Below are 13,892 nucleotides of genomic sequence, written 5' to 3'. Positions count from 1 at the left end.
GAGGGCTCAGAAAAGGAACTGAAAAACACTAGTAAGGACTCTCTGGTAAAACAACGTTTAAACTGATTCTTAAAGGCCAGTTGAAATCAGTCAGGCCAACTGTGGAGGCTAGGATAATCCAACTGGATGGAACAAAGTGTTTGAAGGCCTGAATGTGAAAGAGCTTGATGTCATTTCAGGAAAGGGAGACTATAGACAGAGAAGGAGGGAGGAGCGCAATAAAACAGTAAGCAGTAGCCACACCATGCAAAGCCTCCTAACCACAATAAAAGCTATGAACTTCACCTACCAGCAATAGGTGGCCAGTGAAATGTTTAATTCCAAGGAGTGACACAGCCATATTTGTATTTTTAAAAAATATTTATTTGTTAGTTGTAGTTGGATGCAATACCTTTATTTATTTATTTCTATGTGGTGCTGAGGATCAAAGCCAGGGCCTCAAATGTGCTAGACGAGCGCTCTACCACTGAGCCACAACCCCAGCCCCATATTTGTATTTTTTAAAACTGATTTTATTTTTAAATACATGACAGAGGAATGCATTACAATTCTTATTACACATATAGAGCACTTTTTTTTCACATCTTTGTTTGTATATAAAGTATGTTTGCACCAATTCATGTCTTTATACATGTACTTTGGATAGTGATGTCCAACACATTCCACCATCATGGCTAACCCCCTGCCCCTTCCCTTCCCTTCCCATCCCTCTGTCCTATCTAGAGTTCATCTATTCCCCCCGTGCTCCCTCTCCTTACCCCATTATGGGTCAGTTACCTTATATCAGAGAAAACATTCAGCATTTGTTTTTTTGTGGATTGGCTAACTTCACTTAGCATTATTTTCTACAACACCATCCATTTTCCTATAAATGCCATGATTTTATTCTCTTTTATTGCTGAGTAATATTCCATTGTGTATATATGCCATATTTTTTTAATCTGTTCATCTACTGAGGGGCATCTAGGTTGGTTCCACAGTTTAGCTATTGTGAATTGTGCTGCTATCAACATTGATGTGGTTGTGTCCCTGTAGTATGCTGTTTTTAAGTCCTTTGGGTATGGATGGAGGAGAGGAGTAGCTGGGTCAAATTAGAGAAATGCAAATCAAAACTACTCTAAGATATCATCTCACTCCAGTCAGAATGGCAGCTATTATGAAGACAAATAACAATAAATGTTGGTGAGGATGTGGGGAAAAAGGCACATTCATACATTGCTGGTGGGACTGCACATTGGTGCAGCCAATATGGAAAGCAGTATGGAGACTCCTTGGAAAACTGGGAATGGAACCACCATATTTGTATTTTTTAAAATCATTCTGGCTGTTGAGTAGATAATGCTGGGAAGGAAGCAAGAGTGAAAATAGGCAAGGAAGAGTTAATGGCTGTGGGCCCAGTGAGAAGGATGTGGCTTGGGCTTGGTTGGTGGCAGTGGAAATGGATGTTTCCTCCCTTATTTAAGAAACCAAACTGATAGAACCTGGTTATGGATAATATCTGTGAAGCGGGGTGAGTAACAGATGTCAGAGATTAGCCTACATTTCTGGTTGGAGCAAAGACAGAGGCTCCATTTGTTGAGCTATGGAAGGGAAGATTGGGATGGGGCTGAAATTCAGTTTTGAGTGAATCAGGTTTAAGATGCTTGTGTAAAATTAAAATCAGTAGGATAGCTGGGTCTCTGTCAGGCTTAGAAAAGAAGTCTGAATTGGGGGAATAGTCAGAAAGCAACACCTAGAGAGAGATGCATGTTCCAGAGGGGGTCTTTATAAGCTGGAGACTGAAGTGTGTTTGAAGTCCAAAGGAAAAATCCAGTAGAGGAGAAAGATTGAATCAACCTGGCTGACCCAGGACTTGAGTTGATATGGTGTCATACATCCTAACTGGCATGAGTTCCTACTGCCATCTGGTGGCTCAGGGGCATAATTAATATATTCTATGCTGAAAGTCCAGGGTACTAACCTTGTTCATGGTTCACCAACATTTATCTCTGAAGAACTCATATAAAGTAATAGAATCAATCACATCAGTCCTGGGAAAAACAAATTTGGGTAGGTGGCAAATGCAGCGGCAAACTTAATGCCTTTAATAGGTGTACGTGTGTTTTACGTTAGGCTTAACACAGTGGAAGTTTGAGGTGCCTCCTTAATCCTTCCCCCTTTTTCTAGCTCCTTTCCAATATTGCTCTCTTTTTTTACCACCACTATCACTGCCACTACCACCACCACTACCAGCACCACAACCATTATTGTCAACACCATCACTATAACTACCACTTTCACCACCACCACCACCACCATCACTTCATCTCCACTACCTCCATTACCACTACCACTTTTATTAAAACCACCACTACTACCATTAACATCATCACCACCACCTCCACCAACACCACCACCACCATCATTAGAAACTTCACTACCATCACTACCACCACTTTCACCACCACCTCCAGTGCCATCACCACCACTACCACCACTACTACCACTTTCATCACTACAGCCACCACCATCACCACTACTATTATCACTTTCACCACTATAACCATCGTTTGTACCGATCAATACACTTTCATCATTACTACAACCACCATCATCACCTGTTTATTGGTTTTGAATCTAATGAATATTTACATAAATTTACATAAAATTCACTATTACTGAATTATTATAAAAATTTGGATTAGCTTTTTTCCATTTATCTACTTTTTATACTATATTTTCTACCTCTCCATTTTTATATATACATAAGTTGAATAAAATGAAAAATACCTGTGGTAATAATATGGGATTAGAACCAGTGTTAGAAAATATCTATACTTACTTTAGAGTATGTTTAGTTTAAAACTACATAGTGTATAAGTTGCAATAGAACTTGATAGCACTTTGCACTTTTAAGACCAAATTTCTAAATAAGAATTCTTCAGGTTTCCTTTCATATTAGAAATAGTCACTAATGTTAGTATTTTGCCTTTCTCTAAATGTTTCAACCACAGTATTTTGGAAGATGTTTTCCTCGTTTCATCCTCTGCTAGAATTTCTATACAGAATTCAGGCTGCTATTCTCAGCCTTTGGAGTGTGACTTTAGTCTTTGATTATGTCTGCAGAAACAATATAGGGCTTCTGTACTGCAATGAAAAGACAAAATCAAAGCTCTGTGGTTGAATTCATCCTCTTGGGCTTCTCTGACTTTCCTGAACTTCAAGACAAGATCTTTGGGGTTTTCTTGGTTATTTATCTGGTGACCCTGATGGGAAATGCCATCATCATAGCCTCCATCTTGCTGGACCAGACCCTCCACATCCCCATGTACCTGTTCCTGCAGAACTTATCTGTGGTAGAAGTGAGTTTCAGTGCAGCCATCACGCCTGAAATGCTGGTGGTCCTGACTACTGAGAAAACTATGATTTCTTTTGTGATCTGTTTTGCACAGATGTATTTCATTATTCTTTTTGGTGTGAATGAATGTTTTCTCCTAGGGGCAATGGCTTATGACCGATTTGCTGCCATCTGCCATCCTCTGACCTACCCCATGATTATGAACAAGAGGATGTTTTTGAAATTAGTCATGTTCTCATGGGTCTCAGGGATCATGGTGGCTACTCTGCGGACCTCATGGGTATTTAGTTTTCCCTTTTGTGGACCCAATATAATTAATCATATATCTTGTGAAACCCCAGCAGTGCTGGAACTGGTTTGTGCAGATATCTCCTTGTTTGAAATCTATGCCTTCACAGGCACCATTTTGATTATATTGCTTCCTTTCTTGTTAATACTCTTGACTTATCTTAGAATTCTCTTTGCCATCCTGAAGATGCCATCAACAACTGGGAGGCAGAAGGCCTTTTCCACCTGTGCCTCTCATGTCACATCAGTCACCCTCCTCTATGGCACAGCCAGTATGACTTACTTACAGCCCAAATCTAGCTACTCACCAGTAACCAAGAAACTGATGTCTTTGGCTTACACATTGCTCACACCCCTGCTGAATCCCCTTATCTACAGCCTGCGAAACCATGAGATGAAAAGGGCTTTGGTGAAATTATGGCGGAGAGCAATGGTTTTACACACAGTTTGACTTGTTGAGAAGCTATATATTTGCTTATTACTCAACAGAACTCTGTTTGAATTTAATAAATGATGAAGACAGATTCCATTTCTTGATATTAATTAGTTTGCATTGTTGTATTCCTTGAGTTTGAAATGTATCAGGAGATTCTTCTCTTTTAATTCTGTGGAATTATCATCTGTTTTGAAGAGATACTAAGTTCCTTAGCATATGATACAATAGTCTAGGCATGCATTTCCCTATTGTGGGCATCCAGGTAATTATCAGACTATTGTGATTAAGATTATGTTTCAATAAAGATATATCTACTTCAATAGGTTTATATGTATTGATGCTTTTATTTTGATAAGATCATTTCCTCGAAGGTCATTCTGATAGAATGAATGATATTTACACATAAACATGTATGTGTGTGTGTGTGTGTGTGTGTGCTGTTTGAGATCCAACTGGAAGCCTTGCAGATGCTAAGCATGTGTACAACCACTGTGCTCTACATCCTTCCCTTGTTTATATATTTTAATTGTTATTTTAGAGTTACTTTTTAAAATGCTTTTAACTAATTATGACTAACCTGAAAGCTCACTGATATTCATTAACAGTTGTAACCTCAAGAGACCAACAAATAGTGGGTGTGAGTTTTTTTTTCTGGAGAGAAAAATCTTTTCAACGAGTCAGTAAGAAAATGAATTATTGATTTCAGGATGAAATGAGTTCTACTTCATGGGCTCATACTGAGATCATCCAAAACTGTATTTCTCTTGGTATTTATATATTTATGCAACAATGCATATATTTTCTGGACCTCTCATGTGGCAATATTAAGTATTGTTTTCACTTGGGGCCACTACATTAGAGACTTTTTTTGTATCTTCCTTTGTAGGTCAAAATGCCCTCAAATTGTTTATAAACAATTTTGTTTTGTTTTGTTTTTTAGTTGTGATAGACCTTTATTTTATTTATTTATATGCGGTGCTGAGAACCGAACCCAGTGCCTCACACATGTCAGGCTACTGTTGGGTCACAGCCCCAGCTCCAGCTAGTGGTTTTTTATTATTTATTTTGGGAAAATAATATGATTCATGAGTTATGCCTATTTTATAGAATCCTTGCATTTCCTGACTTACAGTGTAAACTTTTCAGAGTGAATAATCTCACAGGTGCAAAATCTGGAACATTTCATACTTTGTAGTAATGTTCTCTCTCTTTCTCTCTCTCTCTCTATATATAGATATATAGATATCTAGATATAAAAAGCAGGCATTGAACCCAGGGGCACTTAATCACTGAGCACCAGCCCCAGCACCATCCTGCTTTATATTTTATTTATAGACAGGCATTGCTGAGTTGCTCAGAGGCTTTCTAGTTTGCTGAGGCTGGCTTTGAAATTGTGCTCCTCCGGTCTCAGCCTCCCAAGCCACTAGGATTACAGGCATGTGTCATTGCACCTTGCTAGTACTTTTTATTTTGTTTGAGGTTTATTGTGCATCACAGCTGTGAAGGAAAAGAAAACATAACTTGAGCATAACAATCATATCAAATGGGGAAAGTAGTGAGGATATATTCCAATTAAGTTTCAACATATTGATTTAGTATTGACTATTCAATGTTATTCAAATTATCATGGCTACTAAAGTATAATTTGAATAAAATTGGTAGTGTGATATTAAGATTAGGCATACAGATTCTGCTACATGTATGGTTTCTTATAATTTGCACTTGTTATTTGGGGATAAGCTATTCATACTTCTACTCATGAAATATCTATACTGTTCTTTTGGTTTATGATAGTTAGCCTAGACTAAATTATTATTTTCCCCTCATTCCTTTTTTATTTATTCAGCAAATATATTTTGAGTAGCAGTGGTAGGATAAATACTGTTTCAAGTACTGAGGATACAATGGAGCTCATTTCTCTACAGAATTGGTTCACCTGAGGTTTGATCCAACATTCCAAGACAGCTGGTGTGAAAAGTCAGAATGAAGTAGAGAAAAAGGGAGTAAATAAGAAAATGTCTTTTGAGGGATATTAAAAAGTATGGAGGCAAAGCTGCAATGAAAGAACAGAATATAAAAGAGAGGGAAAAACAAGGAGAGGGTATCAGGGAGGGAAAGGATTTTGTCTATCATTCTGTTTCATTATGTATTTTTCCTATTTCCTTAGAACAGACTGTGTCTAAGTTGCAGCTCACGCAGGGAGCAGCAGTACCTGGCAAGACCCCCACTCTGTGTGCATGGAGCCCGAGCATGAGTCCTGGAGGTAGGGATGCAAGAGACAGCCCTGGTACTCATCTGTCCATTTTAAGATGAGGCTTAGGGAGAAAGAAAAGGACACAGGAAGGTCCCTGTGCCTCTTCACGTATCCTCACCCCAGCCCCTAGGGAGACCCATTCTCCACTCAGCCTGATCAACTTTCTAGGACTGGAGGAGTGATGGACAGGAAAAGAAACAGAAAGAAAACAGAAAACAGAAAGATCCAAACAAGCAGAGAATATGGGGAGGATGTGTTATTTGTTTGAGTATCACAGAAGTACATTCTCTTCAACCCTATTTCTCTCTTGATCTTTTTCTCCCACTTTCTATGTCATATTCAATGTGGGATGGCACAGCAGGAAGGCCCTAGCCAAATTAGGAGTCCTTGACCTTGAACTTTCATCCTCCAGAAACGTTAACAAGTGTCTGTTCTTTATGAATTACCCATGTCAGGGATTCTGTTATAGAAGCACAAAATGGACTAAGACACCAAGAAAGAAGTGACTCTCTTCTTAAGGCAAATTAAACTTTCCTCTTTTGTTGGGAATTGCATACCTGCTGTCATCTGTTAAATTTGAATGACCAGGCAAGTCCCCTTCTCCATCTCTTTGGGATCATTCTTAGTACATGAAAATTTTCAAGCCTTTCCTATACTTAAGAATGCCTCTCCTAGGGAGTGTGACATTCAAGTGGCTTCTCTCAGGGAAAAAGAACAAATGGATAGGTAGAAATGATAACTAGGAAGGTTGTTTTCATTCTTGCATGGTTAGTTTTAAAAAAAAAGCCCCTCCTCATCCTATTGATCCTCTCAGCAAGGCTCCATCTGCATTAGTTAGAATAAGCTCTGTTATGCTGCTATGACAAACAGCCCCAAACTGAGCACAGAAATGCCCCAAATCTTTCTTCATTTAGGAAAGGTCTTCTACAGACTAAAGTGACTCCTTAGAGCAACTGTCCTTGATGCAGGGATCCAGAAATGCAAGCTACTCTAATCTAACATGCCCACCTTCTTCTCAAAGCCAGGCTTCTTCTTCCTCTTGCCACAGCAGGAGAAGCAGTAACAACTTCTAAATCCAAGGGGCTAAGAAATGTTTTTCCTGTGTGCCAGGAGCAAGAAAAGAACAGAAAATAGAGTTTTACCAACAGCCTTAAATGCACATCCATTGTCTACTGCCCTTGCTTTCTACTTCTACCTTAACTTTGCTTTGGATTCCACCACTTGCTCTTTTCGAGGGTGCTCACTCTCCCAGTGACTGATGGTGAACCTGGGAAACCTGGCATTTCTTCTGGGGTCACAGGAACTCAGTCACCTACAGGATCCTCTTCCTGGACAATGCTTTAATGTTTTACTTTGTTGTTTTTTTTTTTCTTTTTCTTTTCTTTCTTTTATTCCTTTCTTTAAAAAAAATTATTTAAAAATTGTAATGGCCAGGCATGGTGGTGCACACCTGTAATCCCAGCAACTAAGGAGGCTGAGGCAGGAGGATCACAAGTTAGAAGCAAGATTGGACACAGTTTGGTGTGGATGTGCTGGGATTTTCTTTTCTTATCATGGTAAACATACCTAACATAGAATTTACCACTTTAACCATTTATAAGTGTCTGGTTCTGCAGCATAAAGTGCCTTCCCCTTGTTAGGTAACCATCACCACCATCCACCTCCAGAACTTTTTCATCACCTCAAAGAGAAACTCTGTGCCCATTCATCACCTCCTCCTCCTTCCCTCTACCCCCACTGCTCTACTTCCTGTCTTTGTTTGACTATACTAGGGATCTCAGATAAATGGATAAATCATATAGGCTATCCTTTTGGATTCGGTTTATTTCATTACCATAATAGTATTTTCAAGTTTTGTCCATATCGGAGCATAAGTTAGAATTCATTTCTTTTAAAGCTGGATTTTAGTCCATTCTATATAGATGAATAAATAATATTCCACTCTATGTCATATTTTGTTATCCATTCATCTGCCAATGAACATTGCAGTTGCTTCTACGTTTTGGCTACTATAAATAATGTTGCTGTGAACGTTGATATGCAAATACCTGTTCAAGTCATTGCTTTTAATGCTTTCAGATCTATCTGCAGGAGTGGAATTGCTGGATCATATGGGAATTACCTGCTTTATTCTTTGAGGAATTGCCATAATGTTTTCCATGGTAGCTGTATCATTTCATATTCCCATCAATTATGCACGAGGGATCCAATTTCTCCACATACTTGATAACACTTTTTGTTTGGTGGTGCTGGTGTTGGTTTGATAATAGCCATCCTAGTGGGTGTGAAGTGGTAGCTCATTGTAGTTTTGACCTAAGTTTTGGGTTTCTTTTTTAGTTGCAGGATCACTTTTTTAAAAAGAACAAAATTATGGCATTTTCCAGTAAATGGATGGTAATGGAGAATATAATGCTAAGTGAAAAAAATCCAAACTCAGAAATTCAAAGATCAAATGATTTCTGTCAAATGCAGAAGGTGGAGTAAAAATAAAGGAAAGGGGAGGGAAGGATAGGATAACATAAAGAACCAATCAAATATAAATGAATACATGTTAATGTTTTCAATGTTTTTATTGCAAACATGTTCTCAGTTTTGTTGTTTGCCTTTTAAATTTGTGTAAAATTTTGAATGCAAAATGTTTGTTTTATGTGATCAAATCTATTAATTATTTTATTGGAATCATCTAAGTTTACTTCTGTTTCCCTCTCCTTCAAGCTGACAAGTATTAGGTATATTGTTTCTTTTTTCTTTCAATTCTTTAATCTATCTGAAATTAATGTCAGGTAAGATAACAGTCTAATCCATGTGTGTTCCCCGTGGTTACAATCTATGTTTCCAGCATCACTTATCAAGTAGATTTCATTTCCCGGATTCATGACCAACACTTAAACAGACACTGAGTTCTTCATATATACTCAGATCTGCGGAGTGGACCCTGTGAGGTGCCTCCCAGATTCCCCTTCCAGAATGAAGAACTTACCTGCCCAGCTGCTGGAGTGTGGGTGGGAGATAGCTCCAAATCTGGGTCCTGCCTCCCCTTCTTCCAGGGACAGATTGTATCCAAGGAGTGGTCACTACAGGCATACAGGCCCAGCCACTGTACCCCAAAGCAGGACAAATTTGAAGGGCCACGTGACCTTTGGGTTTGCTGAGCTTTTGTTGGGCCCCTACCTCAGGTGACTCCCCTCTGCTCAGTCTTGCATATTCTCCTCCCCTTCCCTTCCTTCCAGGGGTGTTTATCCCCAAACCATTCCCTGTAAACATCCTGCATGTTTATCTCTAGAGTCTGTGTGTGGACATTTTGTTTCATTAATCTATTGATTTTAGCACCACGTATTTTGAATTTTTTTTTTATAGTTTTCAAATACAAAAAGCTTTTTGAATTCTTGGTTGTTATCATCTGAATCCATAGAATTATGTTATGTAGTAAACAAAACCCCATACAAGGACTGGTGTCATACGTAAGTGGTAAAGCGCTTGCCTAGCACATGTGAGGCAGGCCATGGGTTGGATCCCCAGTACCACATTAAACCACCCTCCCACACACACACACACACACACACATACAAACCATAACACAAAAATATTTACTTATGAACTCAAACATCTTCTTTCATTTAAAACTGGCATCTTGAGCCAAGCATGGTGGCATAGGCCTATAATCCCAGCTACTCAGTGGCTCAGGCAGGAAAGACCACAAATTCGAGGCCAGCCAGAATAGTATAATGAAACCCCATCTCAAAAAAACAAAGCAAGGGGCTAGAGCTGTAGTTCAGTGGCAGAGCACTGCCTAGTATGAGTGAGGAACTGGGTTTGATCATCAACACCTTATTTAAAAAATAAAATAAAGGTATTCTGTCCATCTACAATTTAAAAATATAAATTTTTTTTTGAAAGCAAAAATACAATAAGCCAATCCCAGAAAACCAAAGGCTGAATGTTCCCTCTGATATACAGATGCTAACACACAATAAGAGGGGTAAGGGAGGGAAGAATAGAAGTTCACTGCACTTTGTGCTAACACACAAAGGATAATGAAGGGAAGAGAGAGAGAGAATGGGAAAAGGAAAGACTGTGGAATGAATTGGACATGACTTTCCAATGTTCATATATAAACACACCACCAGTGAAACTCCACATCATGTACAACTACCAGAATGGGGAGTTACACTCCATGTATGTATAATATGTCAAAATACACTCTAGTGTAAACCTAAAAAAAACCCCAAATTATTAATAACAAAGAAACAAAGCAAAACAATAACACACTAGCATCTTAATTTCCCACCAATCTCAGCTGCCACATAAAATATTTTTGCAATGACAATATATTACAAAGTGAAATTCTTGCAAGAGGCAGTATTTCATAATGTCAATAGAACTGATACTAGAATTGCACTTAAATTTTTAAAAACCAATAACTAATTAGAATCCAGTCTAAAACAGCTAAAGGTAGTAAAGGGGAAAATCAACAAGATTGACAAACTAGTAGACTCTTCTAAAGAAAACTATGGGATCCCTGGTAAATTCTACCAAACTTTAAATAGACATTACTCCTTCTCAAACTCTACCAAGAAGTAGAAGAGGAAGGAACAATTCCCAACTCACTTTACAGGACCAATATTACCCTGATACCAAAGCCAAACAAAGACATCATAGGGGAAAACTAAGACTAATTCCCTTTATGAGTATTAAATACAGAAATCTTTTTTAAAAAAATCTAACAACTGGGGCTTTGATTGTGGCTCAGCGGTACAGTACTTGCCTAGCATGTGTGAGGCCCTTAGGTTCGATCCTCAGCATCACACACACAAAAAAATAAATTAATGAAATAAAGGTATTGTGTTCAACTACAACTAAAAAATAAATATTTTAGAAAACCTTAACAACCTAAATTCAGCAGCATATTAAAAATATTATGTATCATTGCCACTGGGATTTATCCAAGAAATGCAAAAATGATTCAACATTTAAAAGTAGAGTATAGCTGGGCATGGTGGCACGTGTCTATAATTCCAGCAACTCTGGAGGCTGAGACAGGAAGACCATAATTTTGAGGCCAGGCTCAGCAGCTTAGTCAGGTCCTCAGCAACTTAGTGGGACCCTGAGACTCAATAAAAATTAAATAGGACTGGGGACAAATCTCAGTGATAAATTATCCCCTGGTTAAATCCCTAGTACATTCCCCCCAAAAGATGTTTTATAGGTGATAGTTTGAGACATCATTACCAAACTGGAAACTGGGGAGATGGCCAAGACTGACTCCAGCATCATGCAGGATCACCTTGGTGGTGCAATGAATGCAAGATACATGTCAGACCGTGTCTCATCAGATCATTGTAAGAATCGAAACTATTGGTAATCACACTTGTGATTGGGAAAAAAATACTCCAGACCTTAAAAAGCAGGCTGGGGTGAAAGAGTTTGAAAACAGAAATGATAGTTGCCACACAAAGGAATTGAAGTTTGCTAGTAGTTTACACTGAAATTTGGAATACCATTTTCCTAAGCTAAACATGGTTTCCTGCAGCTAACTACTATGTGTTGAAAGGTTTTATATTATAATGCCCATTCTTATCACATAGTTTATAGAGTAATTTCCCCCCAGTTTCTTGAACATAGTGTATATCTTTGTGTCTTGGACCTGGTCAGTCAAGCTATTAATTATTAAACACTAAAACTTGGAGAAAATGTCAATTTGTAGTACACCACATTAATAGTGGAAGAAAAATATCATACATGATCATTTGGTGCAGAAAAAGCATTTGACAAAATCTAATACCTTTCCATAATTAAAAAAGACACACACAGAGATAAAAGGTAATTTTCTCAACCTTATGAAGGGCATTAATGAAAAATCTTATATTTATTAAAAGTTTCAGCCACAGAAATTAGGCAAGAAAAATATTTAATATCCAGGTGAGAAAGAAAGAAGAAATTACTTGCAGGTGGAAAGATCTTGTATATAGAAAACCCTAAGATAGTCATGGCAGTTAACTCCTGTAACTTGGGAGTCTATGGGGGAGGCTGAGACAGGGGACCACAAGTTGGAGGCCAGCCTGGCCAATTTAGTGAGAGCACGTCTGAAAATAAAAAAGGGCTGGGGATGTAACTCAGTGGTAGAACGCTTGCCTACTATGCATAAAGCCCTGGGTTTGATTTGATCCTCAGTACCACACACAATCAATCTCTCTCTCTCTCTCTCTCTCTCTCTCTCTCTCTCTCTCTCTCTCTCACACACACACACACACACACACACACACACACTCACAAACACAATTAGAACTACTAATAAATAAGTTCCATTTCTATTTTGTGGAGTAGTTTGAGGTGCACTTGGTATTATCCAGGCTGGTCAGTTTTCTCTCCTCTCATCTCCAGCCCTTGCCAGGAAGCCAGCCAGGTCAGCCACTGTGATTATTACTGTTGCCATATTTTAAGGATGAGAGAAATGCTAAGTGTCTTGCCCAAGGTCAAAAAGCCAGACAGTATTGGTTCCTGAGCTTGGGTCTCCAGAGAGCAAGGATCTTCTCCCCTTCCAGGAGGGCTCTGTCCCAGCCTGCCAGCCTTCATAGCCTCCCCACACCCACAGAGAAACACGCTTCTATGAACGTAGAGTAAACAGGCAGAGAAGCCATAAAAAGCAACAAAAAATATATTTTATAAGGATTAGATAACTGTGGAGGTCATGGCACCCCCAACAGGGGATTGAGTGGGGGGGCTCAGGCCCGCAAGACCTCCGTGTAGGGCTCACATCCTGGCATCACCTGGTGGGATGTTGTAGCACTGGGCTGATGGGAAGATAAACACAGAGTCAGTACCTGGGGGCTCTCTCCCTAACCTCCACCCCACTGCTCACAGTCAACTCCCTCAGCTCTTGGAGGCAGGAAAAAGGAGAGGGTTGGTACCACAAGTCATTGCAAGGGCCCTTGGGGGGCACTGGGGGATACCCAGCCCACTGCACTCCTAATGCTCCATTCCATCTGTTTCACATGGGACTGAGTAAAAATTTAAATTAAATTACAAAAAAAAAAGAATCTCCTTTAAAACATTATAAGCTACTGGACTAGTCTCAGACCTCATTAACGGCTGAGGAAGGTAAGGGACTGTCCCAAGGCCAACCAGCTAATTAGCAGTGCAGTCTTTTCTCTTTCTCTATCCAGGAACACCTGGGTGTGCTCTGAAGCCCTGTGACCTGGACCCTGCACCCTCTAGGTCCATAATCTCACTCCTTAGGCTCCAAGGGCTTCAGCTTCAGGGCCAGCCCAACATCGGGGGCTTCCCCCAATACATGTGCAACCTCAGACCCCCATGTTTCAAAGCTCACCTGATACTCCTTACCTTCTATAAAGGTGCAGACTTACCTTGGGGGGGCCTGAGTTGCAGACCTGGGCCCAAGGAGGTCTTTATGATGTCAGGTTGGCCTCCAGTTGGTGTCCTGCTCCATCTGAAGGCAAACAGCCTCAGACATGTACCTGGGAAGCAACAGGCCAAATGCAAGGAGTCACTACCCACCTTGGCCTGGTCTCCCTGACCACACTCACCCCTCAGCTGGGAAAGCACAGAGCCCAGGGCTC

The 13,892-nt window shown here is 39.6% G+C and overlaps 1 protein-coding gene across 1 annotated transcript; it reads left to right on the top strand.

Moving 5' to 3' along the window:
- The first annotated feature begins 3,131 nt into the window (after window positions 1-3,131).
- On the top strand, window positions 3,132-4,076 carry LOC144254580 (olfactory receptor 10A3-like). Its single transcript, XM_077797919.1, has one exon. It carries the CDS (start codon window positions 3,132-3,134, stop codon window positions 4,074-4,076), a length of 945 nt encoding a protein of 314 aa, XP_077654045.1.
- The last annotated feature ends 9,816 nt before the right edge of the window (window positions 4,077-13,892 follow it).

The sequence above is a fragment of the Urocitellus parryii genome, chromosome 4, assembly GCF_045843805.1.
Source record: "Urocitellus parryii isolate mUroPar1 chromosome 4, mUroPar1.hap1, whole genome shotgun sequence".
Lineage (NCBI taxonomy): Eukaryota > Metazoa > Chordata > Mammalia > Rodentia > Sciuridae > Urocitellus > Urocitellus parryii.
This window is presented reverse-complemented; position numbering and strand designations above follow the sequence as displayed.